Source organism: Prionailurus viverrinus, chromosome A2 (assembly GCF_022837055.1).
Source record: "Prionailurus viverrinus isolate Anna chromosome A2, UM_Priviv_1.0, whole genome shotgun sequence".
NCBI lineage: Eukaryota > Metazoa > Chordata > Mammalia > Carnivora > Felidae > Prionailurus > Prionailurus viverrinus.
Window position 1 is genome coordinate 88018445 of NC_062562.1, and position 18786 is coordinate 88037230.

Consider the following 18786-nt stretch of genomic DNA (forward strand, 5'->3'; position numbering starts at 1 on the left):
TACTTCTGGATTAAATAGGCAATATTACTATCTTTACTTTGTCACTATTCAGTCACTTAATCTCCTACATTCTAATTATTCATCCCTTTAGCAAACTGCCCTCTCTGTAGAATTGATGATGCTATCATTTTATAATAATTTTTATTATATTTATAATATACATAAATATATATTATTTTACTTATAATAAAATAAATTATATTATATATAATATAATTTAATTATATAATTTAATCATATGTATAATATAATTTTATTATATTATGTATAATATAATTTACAATAATTTTCCCCCTTTCAAGTGTGATTATAAATTCTTTACTACCTGATTTGCCTTATACTACTCTGTCTGCTCAGTCTCTGTTTACACTGATACTCCCTAGACATTCACTGTCACCTATATCATAGAATTTTCCAAGTACTTGGATAAGGTGAGAGGGAGAGAAGGAGTAAGATGGAAGGGTGGAGGGAGGGAGGGAGGGAGGAAGAGAAGGAGAAAGAGTGAGGAGACACATTATGGAACAATTAACTACCTAGGCTTCAATAATTCAACTTATTCTGGTAACACCCTCTCCTAGTACACAGATCAATGTTTCAAATATCTGTACACAGAAATGAAAAAGTTACAACCGAGAAATACTGAGCATTTTTAAATGTTTTCACAAAACCTACTCTGCTTTCTTAGCTCCCTCTTGTTTTTCTTCTGAATCATCAAGAAATAAATTTGGAATGGTTTTTTAATTCCCTTTAATCAGCAACATCCAATAAAATGTTGTTATATAACCTCTCGACCACTAAACAGCTTCTCACATTGGTTCCACACTTCCTTTCCTTTGCTATTGTGACCATACTGTTAAATATCTTCATGATATTACAGACTCTCATAATAGCCTTCTTTAATTTCTGTCTTTCATCTCTCTCTGCTTGAATCAATTCTAAATATTACTAGTGTCATGTCATTCAATCTGCTCAATTCTTTTATGTTCTCTATGCTGTCTTTAGAAGTAACAACAAAATGCCACTGCCTGGCATTAAAATCCTGTGCCAATTTGCTCCCAGTTGTTATCTCCTGACATTCCACAACCTATTCTACTAATGTCTGCAAACCTATCTCATATGTGTGGGCCTCTGTGTTTTTTAAACAAAGTATTTTCCGGAGTGCCTGGGTGGCATAGTCAGCTGGGCAGCCGACTTTGGCTCAGGCCATGATCTCACGGTCCATTACTCTGTGAGTTCGAGCCCTGTGTCAGGCTCTGTGCTGACAGCTCAGAGCTGGGAGCCTGCCTTGAGTTCTGTGTCTCCCTCTCTCTCTGCACCTCCTCCACTCGCACTCTGTCTCTCTCTCAAAAATAAACATTAAAAAAAATATTTTCCTTGCCTATAATAATTTGTAATTTCTCATTCTCTCATACAAAATGTTATCAAGCCTCCAAATGGAGTTTGAGGAATCAATCTCTCACTATTCTTATTATCATATCCCACAAGCTCCTCTTATGCAATGTACAGAATTTTTCAAAATGTGTTTTCAATCATATTGTTACTTAAAAATTACACAAGAAAAAATGTTCAATACCATGCCTATGTAGGTGACTTATAGATCCATCTCTGCTAATGACAATCAGCTAGTCTGGACTCTCACACAGATAATAATGACAAACTAGTCATTTTTTTTTTTTAATGATCTTAAGAAAACAGAGATAGTTAAGAGCAAAGACAACAAAGTTTTTCACTCAAGGAAATCCCCTAATCTATATGGTGAGGAATGGCCAGAACTCGAGCAGAAAGCTCCAGACTTAATAGCCTGGAGAGTAAAAAAAAAAAAAAAAAAAGAAAAGAAAAAAGAAATTGAAAGTACCAGGTCAGCAGAAATGCAAGAGGAAATATCCAAAAACTGAGGGAGGAGGCGCCCTGAAATCCATGTCTACATTCTTTCCCAAAATCTTGGCGGACACCTGACTACACGTGCAAGCAGAGCATAAAAAGCACCGTCTGGAAAGTTGAAAGAGATTTTTGGCTGCCATCCATCACAAGAGATTTGTGAGTTTGAGTCCAGACAAGTAAGCTGCCTACTAGAATAAAAATCAACTCTCTTTAAAAGATAATCAAACCCACAATCTTGAAAACATATGATGTATAATGTCTGGTACACAATAAAAATTACTAGACATGCAGAGAAACAAGAAAATATGACCTACAGGTAAGAGAAAAAAATCAATCAATGCAAACTTACCTTAAGTTGACCCAGATGTTAAAATTAGCACAGAGGGATTTTAAAACAGCTGTTAAAAATATGTTCAAGAGCTTAAAGAAAAAGATAGTCATGATGAATAAAAATATGGGGAAATGCTCGTTAAAGAAATGAAATATAAACAAAATGAAAGTTTTAGAACTGCAAAGTACAATATCTGTATTGACCATTGACGGGGTTAGCTTAACAGCCCACTGGAGATGTCAGGAGAAAGGATTAGTAAACTTGAAAATAAATCAAGAGAATGTATCCAATTTGCAAAGCAGAGAAAACAGAAACAATAAAAATGGGCAGAATCTCAGTTATTTGTGGCACGATGTCCCCCCGCCCCCCACGAAACCCTGAAGAAGAGGAGGGCATAAAGCAGTAATATTATTTGGAATTATAAGGGCCAAAAATGTGTGAAATTAGATGCGAAACATAAGCTTTTGTGTTAAAAAATGTCAGTATTTCAAGAAATGTAAACACCAATCTCCCACCACCACCACACACAAATAGGGACACTATGGAGAAACTGGTGAAAACCAAACAGGAAGAGAAAATCCTCAAATACAAAGCAACTGCAAACAGGGTAGTATCAGTATGAATGAAACCGGAATTTACATCAGAAAAAGATCAGAAGACATTTGAAGCATTTTGAAATGCTAAAAAAACAAACAAAACAAAACAAAACAAAACAAAACAAAACAAACCAACCCTGTGAACCCAAAATTCTATATCCAGGGAAAATTTCCTTCATAAATAAAAATGAAATCAAGGCATTTTCAGATAATGAAAACTGAGAGGATCTGTTGCCAATAGATCTGCACCACAAAATGTATATATTCTGGCTTTATATATATGCATACATGACTGCCAGTATACTTTTTTTAATGTTTATTTATTTTTGAGGGAGGGAGAGAGAGAGAGACAGAGACAGAGAGACAGAGCAAGAGAGCGAGAGAGAGAATGAGCAAGGGAGGGGCAGAGAGAGAAGGAGATAAAAGATCCAAAGCAAGCTCTACTCTGAAAGTCAGCGCTTAACATTGAGCCACCCAGGTGCCTCTGTCTGTATACTTTGTATACATGTAAATATTCTGACTCTGCACAGGGCAGATTTGCCTTATACATCTCCGATTAAAGTTCTTCCAATAGATCAGCTGTCTTTTCTCTTTAAAATAATTCAGTGAATACACTTGATGTGTTTGTGTATGCTACTTAGCTTTAATATACAAGGAGAGGTGGTTACCATTTAAAATAGACTAATCAAAAATCCCGCCTATAAGGACACTTAACAGCTGAAGTATCTCAAATCAGAGGCTCTCTCAAAAGGCAGCTAAAGTAAGCACTTCAGATATTGCTAATTATACGTGCACCTGAGTGTTAACTAGTATAAGGAATATCAGAAGTAATTTTTCACTAGTGAAATGAATGTTATTCTTTATATGTGGTGACTGAAAATATTTTAGGGTCACTGCAGCCCTTTCATAAATACAGTATGAGAATCAAGAGACTATAGACTATCTACATGTACGTTTTATCTGCATCCTGTCTTCATGTAAGATTCTGCCTTCTGACCTAAAAAAAGGGAGCAGATTCTGATGTCAGAATAGCGTTTAATATATTTCAAAGTGAAAGTGTGATGTAAGGTGCTTGAAAATATTCCTTATAAATAAGTGAGAGTTGAGAGTTCATCTGACCTGTCAAAACAGGTTATTTGACTGATCTTCAAGCCAACTTGTTGGTCAGTATTACATGCGTGACAGAACTCATCTAAGATTTGTTTTCTTTCACCTAGTAGTGGGTCTGGGGCATACAGCTCTCACTCTTTAATACTTAGCTTCAGTTTGTAATCTCCCTCACTGCTCCCAACTCTACCTCCCTCACTTCACCTGCCTAAAAATAAGAGTAATTACAAAATCAACGTCTTTGCATACCCTTTATAAAATACTATATGTAGTAACTTTGTTTATATAAATTTATTTTTACATATATTCATGGTTGCATTTAGTTTGGCAGTTTACATTAATAAAATTTACATAAGAACACAACAGAGAACGAACAGTTTGATATGAAGTAATATTTTTAAGTGCACAATTAAGTAAATGAATTTGTTCAGGGAATGAATACGTAAAGAATTTATTGATTCACAGATTTTACAGTTGATGAGGATTTTAAAGGTCCAGAGAGATCCTTTCTCTGACTTAGGAAAATTTTACCAGTACATCACAAATGCTTTTCTCTTTCACCAAAGAAAATGCCACAAACTTTTTTTTTCTTTTATTTTTCATTCATTCATTCATTCATTCATCCATTCAATCATTTATTTTTTAGAACATGAGCAGGGAAGAGGCAGAGAGGGAGAGAGAGAGACAATCCCAAGCAGGGTTCTATGCTCTCAGCGTAGAGCCTGACGCAGGGCTTTCTCAGGAACCATTAGATCATGACCTGAGCCAAACCCACTCGGGTGCCTGACTGACTAAGCCACCCAGGCACCCCACCCACTACTTCTCTTTTAAAATACAGTTATTTTAAGCATGACTTTTATTGATATGAGTGAACTTATCTTACCTCCAAATGGTATCCAACCCTGATGAAGGCACAAAGTGGGTCAAAAGCTCCAGTACCACAGGTCAGAAGATGTGTCCTATTATAGTGATGCAAAACTCGAACGTAATTTGCACATTCACTCTATAGCAGGGAAAAAAAAAAAAAGGAAGATACTGGTTAATATAAAAAAAAAAAGTTTAGCCCTTTTTAATTTTTGTATTTCCTACCGTACAAATCTCATGTTTAAGTCTCCCATGGCTAGTGGGGGCATGTGGGACAGATGACAGAGGGCAAGGAACAGTGGAAGAACAGACTGAGGTGACCAAAGCACACTGCAGTTAGCCACGCTGTGTGAATTACACTTATGATGGGATTCTGTCACTTTTCAGGTATTCTAGAAATGTATTCAATATAAAGATTTGCATGGCAATATGTTCCACTAGGTAATTAAGTTATTCCCAATGCTGTAATTTTTTTAAAGTACATGTAAACAGTGAGTAAGTACAAAGTCAGAAAACCAACAATTAGAGAAAGCTTCATTACTCTCAAGGAAACATGTACAGACTTTAAGGCATTACTGAGTTTTTTAATGGTTAGGGAAAATAAGTCATATATTCATATTCATACATTCACATACAGCACTTTCATAGAGAACTTTCAAAGAAATATATAAAAAGCTAACCAAGAGAAATACTTATTTTATACCTATTACTTTAAGACTGCTGTCCAGGAATCAGCAAAAAAATTTTTATAATGGACCAGGGAATAAATATATTTAGTTGAATGGTCTCTGTTTCAACTACTTACCTCTGTAGATAAGGCATGAAGGCATCCAGAGATAACACAAAAATGATTGTGTGCAACTGGCTTCCCATGAAACGTGATTTACAAAAATAGAAACTTTATTTACAAAAAAAATTACAAAAATAAAAAACTTTAAAACTTTATTTATAAATATATTTGGCCAAGAAGCTCTAGTTTGCCTATACTTGGATCCAAATCTAAGTTTTTTGAGGACAGAGTATTTATTTTACACACCTTTTATTCCCTGCTTAATCAAATACAGTACCAAATATATTGTATATGCTTAAGAAATTTTACTACATAAATCACTAGGTGAGTTTTATGACCAATGGCTGAATGAAAAGAAGTCTAAAACTGCTCAAACCAACTTGTCTAAGTTAATTACAGCAAACACCTTCTTGGTAAATTAGGTACTGCTATTTCATTCAAAAATTTTTTTAATGTTTATTTGTGTTTGAGAGAGAGAGAGAGCAAGCGAGCAGGGGAGGGACAGAGAGAGAGAGGGGGGGAGACACAGAATCGGAAGCAGTCTCCAGGCTCTGAGCTGGCAGCACAGAGCCCGACGTGGGGCTCGAACCCACGAACCATGAGATCATGACCTGAGCTGAAGTTGGACGCTCAACCGACTGAGCCACCCAGGCGCCCTGGATACTGTTATTTCATTTAAAATAAGTTACAAAATAATATTTTAATGCTAAATATTACTCTAATATCAATACATGCAATAGTCAGGAAATGTAACGTTTTATAAGGACAGTTTGTCCTTATAAAGTCTCTCATATAACAGTATCGAATGAAAAAGTCACCAGAACTATCTTACCATAAATGATTCATATTATGGCATTCCCTTGGTAAGAATGAGGAACGTACTACTACTTTGATTATTCACAGCATGTAGATATATTTTGTTCAATTTCCAACTCATAGCATTTTATTATGAGAGTGACCCATATCACTGGAAAAATCTAATCATTCAGACATGGAGAAAATATTCTATCACTAGAAGCACCTGCTTTTCATGTCATCAGACGTTGTCACACCTTGAATGAAATGAACATTTGGCTCTGCTGGGCTGACAATGGCATAGCCTAAGAGTGTGTTCAATTAGTCTGCATCATGCTACGAACTAAGGCAGCAAGAATGTCTTGACTCACTCCTTGGCTGTGACCCAGTTGCTACAGAGACTCAGGAGTTGGTATAACGTGTGTTAGCCTTTTACATGTTTTTGTTTTTGTTTTTGTTTTTGTTTTCTCTCACTATAAAAAGAAGGAAAAAAAGGATAAGTTAACTTTCGAAAGGAGATGTGCATGCCTTCTTCCAAACACGTGTACTGTGTCATCAGCAGCTACTCCAGGCACAGGGAAGTCCCTTCGTACATGTTTTAGTGTGCTCAGAACTGGGTCGGGGCCACTGCTCCTGCACAAGCTCACACGCTGCAGGGAAGTTATGGAGAGATGGAATGTTAATTCTTCCAGTAAGAGAGACCCTAAGCACATCGTGGAAGAGGTAAAGCATGCATACTGCCTTTGCCTTCTCCTTTCTTTTCACTTTCTCTCCTTTTGTTTCTTTAGTAGGTTCTAATGGACTCATCAAAGCAAAATGAAATCTCACAAAGAATGTGCTTCGCTTTCCCTTGAATTAAAAATTGACCCGAAATTATTTTTTCCACAAATATGTAGGAAATAAGCATTAGTATAAGAAATTCATAAATCTGAGTGGATAAAAATATAATAAAACAAAAACCAAGACCTGCTTTACTCGCTTTACTCTAACCCTTCACTGAAATTAACTTGTAAATGACTATGTCTAAATGTATATGTATATATGGGTACATGTACATATATTTTTTTTCTTCCTGAATCAACTGCATATATGCCTTTTGGGAGCAAATAAAAGGTTAGGGAGTCAGTCCCTTGTGACTGACCAGGGATATAATTGATGATGTGTTTAATTTACAATGAGTAATACTTACTGCGTCTTTTCCTTTCATTATGCATTCTTCTATTTTTAGTGCTGTGCTAGGCCAGTGTATCTGAAATAAAAGACAATGCACTATTATGCAAATGCATACAAAAATAAGCCACACTGAAAAACCATTTCATTTTTTCTGGAATTTCAATATGTGTTCATTTTTTTCTATTTCCTCAGAAGATAAATTAAGACTTTATATTCTTTACATCATTATTCGTATAATGAAGGCACTTTCATTTGAGCTTTTATTACAGGCTAAAACTTAGTTAAAAAAAAAAGTCTTTCTTAAGGTTCCTTCAAGTCTCAGCCTTTCAGAAGCCACCCACAATTCAAGCAGCCCTGCTTTGTACTTAACCTGCCCTGAATTCTGCAGTCCAGTCTCTCCCCTGAACCTGACTGTCTGCTCCTCCTGGTCAGGCACCACCTTGAGTTCCCTTTGCATTTTTACCACTGAGCCCAGAGCTTGGCGTAAGGGGACTTGGTAGTGTTTGCTAACTGATGGGATGAAAGGACGCATGACTCCTACATCCTGGATGGACACCCACACTGCCTCCAAACCTCTAGCACAACAAACATGGCACATCTTTGTACATGTCCCTCTGAGATCTATAAAAGTGCATCATTGCTATCATATGGTACCAATGGAGCAGGATTGGTATACATGACTCAGAAGTAGAAATACTGGGTCTTAGGCAAACACAAATTTAATCTGTTAACATAGCACCACACTGTTCTCCAGAATGGCAACATGTTCATACTCCACCAGCAATATCCCCGTATCCTCACTGACACCTGCATTACCAGCTTTCTAATTTTTGTACTAAACACCTCAAATTCAGTATTTAATTTAATCCTTACTACAACTTTATCAAAGATATGGTATTACTTCAGGACCTCCTTTTTTAAAACAAAATTTTTTTTTATGTTTATTTACGTTTTGAGAGAGAGAGAGAGAGAGAGAGAGAGAGAGAGAGACGGACACTGGGCGCAAGTCAAGGAGAGACAAAGAGGAAGGAAACACAGAATCCAAAGCAGGCTCCGGGCTCTGAGCTGTCAGCACTGAGGCCTGATGATGGGCTCAAACATACGGACTGCGAAATCATGACCTGAGCCAAAGTCAGAGGCTCAACTGACTGAACCACCCAGGTGCCTGAGGGACCTCCTTTTAAAAACAAAAAATGTGTGTTTCTCTGTCTAGCTCCACGACACATTAGATCTATGGTTTGGAACTCAAATGTGATCCACATAAGTGTAACAAGTGGTAAGTTTATCCCCACATCTGCTCGATCAATCACCCAGCCCCTCCCAGACTGAAAAAGCTCAACTGAGCCCTTTTCTTGTGTCTCTCAGAATTCTGGGGAGCATCATCTCATGCTAATGTGTCATCTTCATGGTTTCTGCTGACCAAGTGATAGTAAATTCTGTTTTGGGAGATGCTGGCTCTCATGAGAATACTCTAATTTTTTCTTGATTGCCTTCAAAGGTTTTCTCCTTAGATCCACAAGTACTGGGGTACAGGACTGCTAAGAAGTTCTACTTTTTCTACTTCCATGGCACTTTGAGCTAGGCTACCTCAGTATTTCTTTGGTTCTCTTCTGTTTTAGGCAATCACTTTCTGTTCTCAAGTTAACATTCTGGTGAAGGAATAGAAACTTTCCAGTAGAGTAGCCTGGAGCTCTTAAGGTATTAATATTTCTACACATAACTTTTTCCTCCTCAGGGTGCTCACGAGTCCCCAGAGGAAGGGTTCAGGGATATCTTTCTACAACTCAGGGTCAATGTTTCCTGTCATTAGAGTATAGTTTAGGCCTGGGCCAGTCAGCCAGACTCTTTTCCTATCTATGGCAATTTGTCCCTTTAAGGTCCCTATTATCTCTCCCTGATTTCTCCCCTCCCTCCACCTACCACCATCCCATTCTGTACTCTGCTAGCCTAAGAAAAAACTCTGGTTATCAAACTCAATATTAGATGTTGCTGATTGGAGGTATTTTTTTATTTTGTGAGCACACTGTTTAATTATTTTTTAATTAGTCGCCAACGTTTACAAATGAGAACTTCTGCATAAAAATCAAAACTTTCTGATTTGCTTCAGATTTTTCTTTTACCTAATTGACCCCTGCAGTCATTTGAGTTTTTGAAAACTGATTTTCTATATACATATATATGTGTGTGTGTATATAACTGATTACATGTAACTGATTATAAAACATTATATATATATATGTATATATATATACATATATATATATACATATATATATATATTTGAATCCCAAATATGGTCAAGATTTAATTTTTTTTAAAGCTATGTTTCATAAAAGTAATAGGTTAGTCATGTAGAAGAGGCTTATCACATACTATGTAGCCAAATCCAATCTGATACATGAATAATATTGGGAATTTATAAAAGTAGGGTCAATGGCATTTTATTCTGACGCTTTTTACATAGCTACATGTATTATCATAAAAACAAGCATTCTATGGCTTGAATTACAGGTGTAACATCTTACTTTGATATTCTTATTAGTGTAACAGGTCCGACCAGGTTTCTTACTAACAGTACTCAACATCAGGTGTTCTTTTGCTTTCCTAATGCAGTATATAAACTTAAAAAAAAATCATGTATGTATATTTGTTTTGCAACAGAGCAAAATGACAAAGGAAAAAAGTAGGAGTGTGAAAGAAAACCAACTAAAAAGCCAAAGGCACAACACATAAAATCCTAGAATCGATGTGTATGATGGAAGCGGTGGATCCCGCAGTGAATCACACATGAATCAGGAAGACATCACATAAACACATCAGTGTCAGGTTCAGATGCACGCTTGCATCAGCTTCAACAGAGTCACTAATACCATTACAGGGTAAACCTCCTAGAAGTGAAGTTGAATAAAAATTTTAGTGATCCATTATTTTGCAAAACATTTTTGCACCTGGGGTGAGATTTTTTTCATATGATTTCTAAGACCCATTTTCACTTGAGATTCAATTTAGTTTTGGAATTAAGACTTTACTGTAGATGTGTAAACTATTCAAAAGGATATGCTAGAACATGTGCATATATATATACACAAATATGTGGAATGTATACATAGCATATATTATATATACTGTATATTATATATACACAAGTATAAATACAAATTTATTTTAGGATCATCTATCATTGGAAATATTTTCATGACTAATTCAGTTATCAGCATCAATAAATCAGAAAATACATTTATAATGCTTTATATTCTTAACACACTTAGGAGAAGCAAGACGATTCTTAAAATATTAGCATCACTTCGTATCGCTTTTTCATTATGTAAAATGACTTCTTTGCACTGTATTTACACAATTTCAAAGTATGAGATAACCAATTCTTTAGAAAAATATACCAAATTCAGCTTTTCAGTGTTGAAATAGTATCCAGAACAGTAAAACAACCTCAATGTATTACATCCTATATTCCCCTAAATGACTGCTTCATAATGATTATTTATTTCTAGGACTACTTAAATACACTGTTTAGGAAGCGATTTCCTACAAAATTTCTACTCACCTTTTGACACCTTTTGTTCTACATTATCTGCTCAAACAGGCTTAAAGATTGGGATACAACCTCCCTCCAGGGCAAATGAAAGACTAGTTTCCTAGTCTTCCTGACCAAGATAATAAAGATAATGTCTCCCTCTGGACAAAGGCTGAATACATTTGCTAACAGACACCTTAAGAGAGTTCATATTTCCTAAGCTTGAGGTTCATCGGGCATAACACATACTCCCTGTGTGTAGCATCTACCCGGGATGCTATGCACTACCCGCTGTGGGACTTAATGGGGACAAAGAAAATTACTGGAAACATGACGGCCATGCTGTATGCTGTGCTGTGGCTAACAGAGTTCTTTGTCTCTGACCCATGAATCTCCTAACTTCTGGCAGCATCTAGGAAACAGTGACAGGTTAACTTGTCTCACAAGTAAGGTAAAATCTCAGACCCTTTACAGTTTTGACACCAACAAAAGATACTGTATTTTGTGATAGTGAATACAATAAATGGCTTGTCTAAGGATGGTCAGAATATGTACTGTTTTTAGCAACAAATGTAATAATGTCAATTGCTCTAAGAACGAAACCTTTCCTGATATCTTTTTATATAGTATCTCTCCCTCCTTTGATCCTCTATAGTGTTCTTCTTACTTTCTCTACCTAAGATTATAATTGATTTATGTACGTAACTTTAGCTCCCATATTAAACTGTAAGTTATAGAGAACAAGGCATTATCTTATTTCAGTATTCTTACCAACGCACAATCCCAACTAGGCACAATGCCTTCAATGCAGTCACTGCTTATTCAAGGTCTACTGATGGACTTGTATCAATTTATCACATTCTTTGTAAAATCCATTCACTAAAAGAGTTAGTTTACAGTAAAATTTGAGAGATAAGCTTGAATAACATAAAACTGCTGTAACCAGTGGCAAAGGAATGAGACAATTTTCACTTTAATCAGGAAGAAATTCTATAGGATGTTAACAAAATCTAGGCTTTGAAAGACTTGTAGGATTTCTGAGGGAAATCACTCCGAGAGGATGGAAGGGAGAGATGCAGAAGACTGAATTATGAACACTTCCTAAAATAAAGTGAAATATGGAGAACTCTCCAAAGGAACAATGTAATTATAGATTTACTCAAGTTTGTTGTTCTTTTGGTTTGTTTGTTTGTTTTAATTCAATAGGCTTAGGATGGCACTCGAATGTTCATTCATGTGACAAAAGATGACAGATCAAGGCCTCACTGAAAATGGAGTTATTTTAAAGCCATCATGTACAAATATCCTGTCAGGATAGTAAGGGAAATGACTGTCTTCATTTACTGTAGAAGTCTGGATGGCCTTTGGTTCTGCTCCAGAATTTAGCATCAACAAAAACCCATACAATTAATCTGTTTTCCTGCAGAAAACATTTTTTAAAGGCAGTTAAACTACAGGGTATAATGCTATTTCCAACTTTTCTGTTCCAAAAAGAGGCATAAAAAGCAAAAGGTTAAATATACATCATTTCATCACAATACTCCTATAATACAATTTAATTGTTCCAATACACATTAATGGACTATTTACTATTCTTGCATATCTCAAAGGAGAAAATAATAAAGTAAAAATTAAATTACAAGGCTATTTTTTCTGGACTACCTATTGAGTCTCGTAATTATGCTACGATTAAGGATTTAACAGCTTACTGTTACAAGACGTTATGGCACTCAGAGATTTAGGAAAGCAAAAACAAATGCACAAAGAGGGAATAATTTAACTGTCTAAAAAAAGACTTCCATTTTTATTTAAATAAATAAATAAATAAGAAATAAAGTGATCCAGTAAATCTCTCTTCATGGGATATATTTAAATGGCTAAGTCACTATTATGATTTCATCTAATATTATTTTTCTAAATTTTATTATTCTAAAAAAAATTTTATTTATATTTTGTCTTTCTACATTTTACATCTATGCACAGTACCAGTGTCCATCGATGTATATTTTAACTACTTGTCCTAATAAATAGCATGAAAAGAAAATAGATATAACACATTAAAAAAGTCCTAATGGTTTATAAATGATACTCTTTAACCTATTACCGTTCTCAGTGTTTATGCTTCTATACTTAATTATAACGACTGTCATTATTCAAGTAGTTTATATGCCAGAATTATAATCTTTTGAACTATAAACAAGATTTGTATTTGAAATGTTTATACTCCAAAGCATTTGAACTAGAACAATATTATTAGTACAGGAACATTATTGGCCTGCTTCATGCCCTTTTTAATGGATGAAATTTACTCAAATGCTATCATTAATGTGAAATACCATCTGCCATTTATATGCAAATTATTTTTAATGCCTGTTCCACCCAGTAAAAAAATTAAATTCTAAAATACAAGAAATTCCTTTACTTTTGATGTGGTAAAGTCGAATAAATGGGAAAAGTATAAATACTTTGAAAAACCAAGTGTCTAAAAGAGTTCTCTGTACAGATATTCCAATTAACTAGTGTAATGTTAGCTAAGAATAATAGTGGTGAGAATAATTTTAGAAAAAAACCCTTAAATTTAGAAACTTAGAGAAAAACTGCTGATGAATGTTTGTTAAATTTAAATACTAATATGGGATAGTCTGTGAAGTCCCATAAAATATAGCTTACATAAATATATCTATTTTTGATTTCTTTGGGAAATGGAAAAAAAGAAAAGAAAATGTTGTACCTCAAACCAGTATTGCAATCTTCCAGAGAAAAGTTTTTCTTTGTTTTTCAGGAAATTTCAGTAATCCTCAAATGAGCAGATTGCATGGGTCTATAAAGACTAAATACAGTCAAGCTAATCACTTACCATGGCTGAATACTGGAGTTGGCTTGGCTCTCAATCTCCGCCACAAGTAAACAGGTAGAGTAGAGTTCTTTCTTACACTTATCAGTGTTTTTTTCTCCACTCCACTCCTGTCACCAACAACTAACTATTCCACTAGTTCTTCACCATTTCGAAGGTAAAATACAGTCATGCTAAGGAAGAACCAAGGGAAAACAAACACCACGTAACAAAAGGCAGGGCTCATGGTATATTGAAGACTGGTTTGGGGGACAAGAAGTTCACACCAAAGCAGTAATTTGCTTCTCAGTGGTGTGTAACAGTGGGAAGAGCATAGGCTTCTCGGACAGACACACTTGGTTTTAAATTCTAACTATGACTTACTGGCTTAATGGCTTTATTTTCCTCTTCCTTCCATTCATCCAACATACTAATGCTCAAGTGATCACACATACTGTAATAGCAGTTATGTTATGCACATCTTTAGAGCATCTCTCACTGGCTCATACATTGAGTAGATTAGGTTTCAACAGCACAGTGGTCAATATTCTCCATGATCTTATCTCAACCACATTTCCATCTTTAACTCTCACTCCATACCCTGTTCCCACCCACATCCCCCCACTTCACCTGTGTTAGCCATGGTTATTACTTATTATTTTAAACTATTCTAAAATTTCTGTTCTTTCCTCACTCTGTTCCCACTACCAATCTGTACAAATTAAAATTCCAAGTATCATTAAAAGTCCAATTTAAATTATATCCACTCCAGGAACCCCTACCTCCCAGATTTCGTATACTTTCTTAGCATTTTATTTAGACACTTATTATAGTTTCATTTAAACTGTGCTATATATGACAAATGTATGTGTATGTATCTTCTCCATTATATTACAAATATCTTATGGTAGGGATGGTTCTATTCATTTCTTCATTTTTCATATCCCTATGTGTCTTTCTAAAATGTAGTTGAGGGGTATCTGGGTGGCTCAGTTGCTTGGGTGTTCAACTCTTGATTTTGGTGCAGGTCATAATCTTGTGGTTCATGGGATCAAGCTCTGCATTAGTCTCTACACTGACAGCACAGAGCCTGCTTGGGATTCTCTCTCTCCCTCTCTCTGCCCCTCCCCCACTCGTGCTCTCTCACTCTCTTTCAACATAAATACATAGACATTAAAAAAAATTAGAATATAGTTGAATGGCCATAAAATCACGTAGGACTCTTTCACCTTACTTAGAAATGGTAGCACATTAGAATCATGTTCTGATTCTATGTCTAGTTTACAAAATAAATTTTTCTCATGGAACATAGAAAACAGTATAAAAGTATTTTATTTTTATTATTTTTTAAATGTATATTTATTTTTGAGAGAGAGACACACACAGAGTGCAAGGGGGTAGGGGCAGAGAAAGAGGGAAACACAGTAGCAAATATTTAGATGGCACTTAGTATGTTCTAGGCACTGCTTAGGCATTTAATAACTCAATGAATTATCTCAGAAAAGCTGTGAGATAAGTATTATGATTACCCCTCTGTCACGGATGTGGAATAAGTTGCCCTAGCTCACTCATCTTATAAGTGGCAGACTGGATATGGGAGCCCACAGCAGTGTGAGTATGTACTCTGTGTTCTTGCTACCACATTCTAGTACTTCTCAAAAAGTGTAGTAATATCTATGAGGGGCCCCTGGCTGGCATCCGACTTCAGCTCAGGTCATGATCTCACGGTTTGTGGGTTTGAGCCCCACACTGGGCTCCATGCTGACAGCTCAGAGTCTGGAGCTTGGAGCCTGGTTGGGATTTGCATTCTCCCCTCGCACTCTGCCCCTCCCCCGCTCACACTCTGTCTCTCAAAAATAAACGTTAAAAAAATCTTTTAAAAAATCTGTGAGTTAAAACAGTTAAAATGAAATAAAAAGGAAAATTAATATGTTGGCTATTTTTGCTAACTTTCAAAAAAATATTAACTGTTGGTTAGCTAAACCTTATTCTAGAAATAAAATACTGATCAGAAAAAATGAGGACAAACTTTCAACCAGTAAAGAAACACAAGAAAATATACCAGACCTAACACTTCTTTAATGGTAAATTTAGATAAATGTGATAAACACAAATAAGGAAATAAATTTTTCTCATGGAACATAGAAAACAGTATAAAAGTATTTTATTTTTATTATTTTTTTAAATGTATATTTATTTTTGAGAGAGAGACACACACAGAGTGCAAGGGGGTAGGGGCAGAGAAAGAGGGAAACACAGAATCCAAAGTAGGCTCCAGGCTCTGAGCTGTCAGCACAGAGCCCGATGCGGGGCTTGAACCCACAAACTGCGTGATCATGACCTGAGCAGAATCGGATGCTTAACTGACTGAGTCACCCAGGCACTGCTAAAATATTTTCAATAATTCTTAGATGCTATATGAAAAAATTTACCTTGTGTAATATCAAGACGTATTTTTATTTTGATTATTACTAGTTTTAGGTTACTAATGAATTTTATCATCACTCATCATTTTGAAATGATATACATTATTAAAATGTTTTAAAGTCACATGAAAAGTTTTTTTTTAAACCTATTTTAAAGGATTGAATTACTACATAATTGTGTAAATACAGGGTTGATTCTTAAATGCTAAGAAGATACCAGCATAATTGTAGCTATTTGTTTTTTTTTTCCTTTCTTGATATATTTGCTAACTTTCAAAAAAAGGTTTTTTTTGAAGCATATTTTTGATATATCTAACATATTGAGAGGTTTTTTTCAAATTGTTTAACTCTAAAAAAACCTTAACTCATTAATTTTGCATGTATCTATATAAATCTTCTTAGATTTAAGTCCAATTATATCACTGATTAAAGTTCAAAAAACTATGCGTTATGGAAAAGTAAAATTTAATTCTTTTGAGTGTCAAGTTGCTCACCAGAGAATTTAATAATAACACAATAAACTATAATTCTCCCTAGTGGCCACATCTCGACTTCTCAAGAGGTACAAACAAATTGAAGGTGGAACATGTGAGAAGAATCATACACATTTCTTTCCAAATGATCTACATTGGAAGTGCTTCCTCAATACAAAACTATAATTTTAAAACTAAGTATTAAATAAAAGAAAATTTAATGATGAATGTTTTAACAGATGAAAAACAAAAGCCAATTTAAACATGAATAGCCCTGGATTCCCATGGTTAGAATCCTATCCCAAGTTAGACACTGTGTTATTTCATCATAAATTGTTTTTAAAAGATCCAGGTTGCATCTACAGGAAATCACGTGAAAAGCATCTGCCAGGATGTTATGTCTTCCCCCTTCCACATTTTCTATTCATACTAATGTCCTGGTATTGTCACAATGTAATCAGAACATCTCAAGATGCTTTAATTTTTCACTCATATAATGGTTTCCTCTAATTCATTCAAAACTTTTTATACCAAAGGATTTCAGAAAAAGATAAAAGGCAAAAAAAATAATTTCATGGGAAGTTCTTGATGAAATCAGTTTCACCTAAGAAGTCTCACATTATCTGTAGATTTTATAGACCTTTGAAGAGAGCAATTGGCAGAAGCCACCCTTTTATGGCAGGTGTGAGGTTCTCATTAAATAAAATACAACATGAGATAAAACAAATGGAATTATAAAATTGAAATTTTCACAGGGAAGAGTATGATTTAACACGAGGAGTGACTTTTTTCAGTGTGAGTCATAGGGCTTTTATGAATGTAATACAAATACAACAGAGCAGAATTTCATTGCAAAAGACTATTATTACAAAGTCTGGGAAATGCTATGAATGAAAGAAATCATAAAGCAAAACCAGTAACTAAAAAGACTATTAAAAACAGTAAGTCTATTAAATAGTAAGTTCTTATCTATTTCAAAACTGCATAGAAAAAATCATTCTTACGTGCATATATACCCATAAAAATTCTGATTATTATATATAAAAAATTATTTATTTGCATCACATATAGGACCACTATTTCCTAGTGCTTACAGGAGCACATAATCCTTCAGCATTTCACAATCCTGGATGCACATACAATCACCTGAGAGAATTTTTAAAATCCTCACTTCAGCCAAGGTGGAGATGCATCACAGCATACATATTATTTACAAAGTCCTCAGGCATTATTAATGTGCAGCTGAAGTAAAAACTACTGTCACACTGTAAAACAGGATGCAACTTTGTTTGCCAGTGGGGAAGTGGGTAGGTGGTTGGTGGGGTTGGGGGTGGAGGCAGAAGGCAGACAAAATTAACCTTAAAGAAAGTAGAGAATAATTAGTTTTTTTTATGTGGTTCTGGCAACAAGTACAGTGGGATTTGCAAGAAGGCAGACAATGAAGAAAACGTATTTACTGGGTGATGTCAGGATTAACAAGAGATACATTTTTCATTCTTTTACTGTCTACATTCTTTGAGTTCCTGTAACTTCAAACCAGAATATAACATAATACTCACTCTAAAGAAGCTATCTTATAAAGTACACTGGCAAGTAAACAGTCAATTTTAATCAAATGTAAGAATCAAAATCAGACCAAGGTTTAAGAAAGGGTTGGGAGAATCTTCAAATCTAGTTTAGAAATGAAAGGAAATAGTTTTTTTAAAAAGTGGATGTGTTGAAGGTTAGTCTGGGGAAGGAGAGTGTGTAAGGACAAGGAGTTATTAAAGGACAAAGAGAGGTGCTCAACATCAATAATCATCAAACCACAATAAGGTATCACTTCGGAACCATTAAAATGGCTATTAAAAAATAAAATGGCTATTAAAAAATAAAAAATTCCTCAAAAATTAAAACTAGAACGACCAAATGATCCAGCAATTCCACGTTTAGGTATATATCCAAAGGAAATAAAAAGAGAATCTCAAAGAGATATCTGCATTCCC

At 34.9% G+C, this 18786-nt stretch overlaps 1 protein-coding gene across 1 annotated transcript in view; it reads right to left on the reverse strand.

Annotated features, from left to right (window-relative positions):
* SEMA3E (semaphorin 3E) overlaps positions 1-18786 on the reverse strand; it is a 238235-nt gene that overhangs the window by 78973 nt on the left and 140476 nt on the right. Inside the window, exons 3-4 of the mRNA XM_047851082.1 lie at positions 7554-7613; positions 4799-4918 (exon numbers count right to left, since the gene is read on the reverse strand). Coding sequence (XP_047707038.1) covers positions 4799-4918; positions 7554-7613 — 180 coding nt within the window. The remainder of the gene's footprint in view (positions 1-4798; positions 4919-7553; positions 7614-18786) is intronic.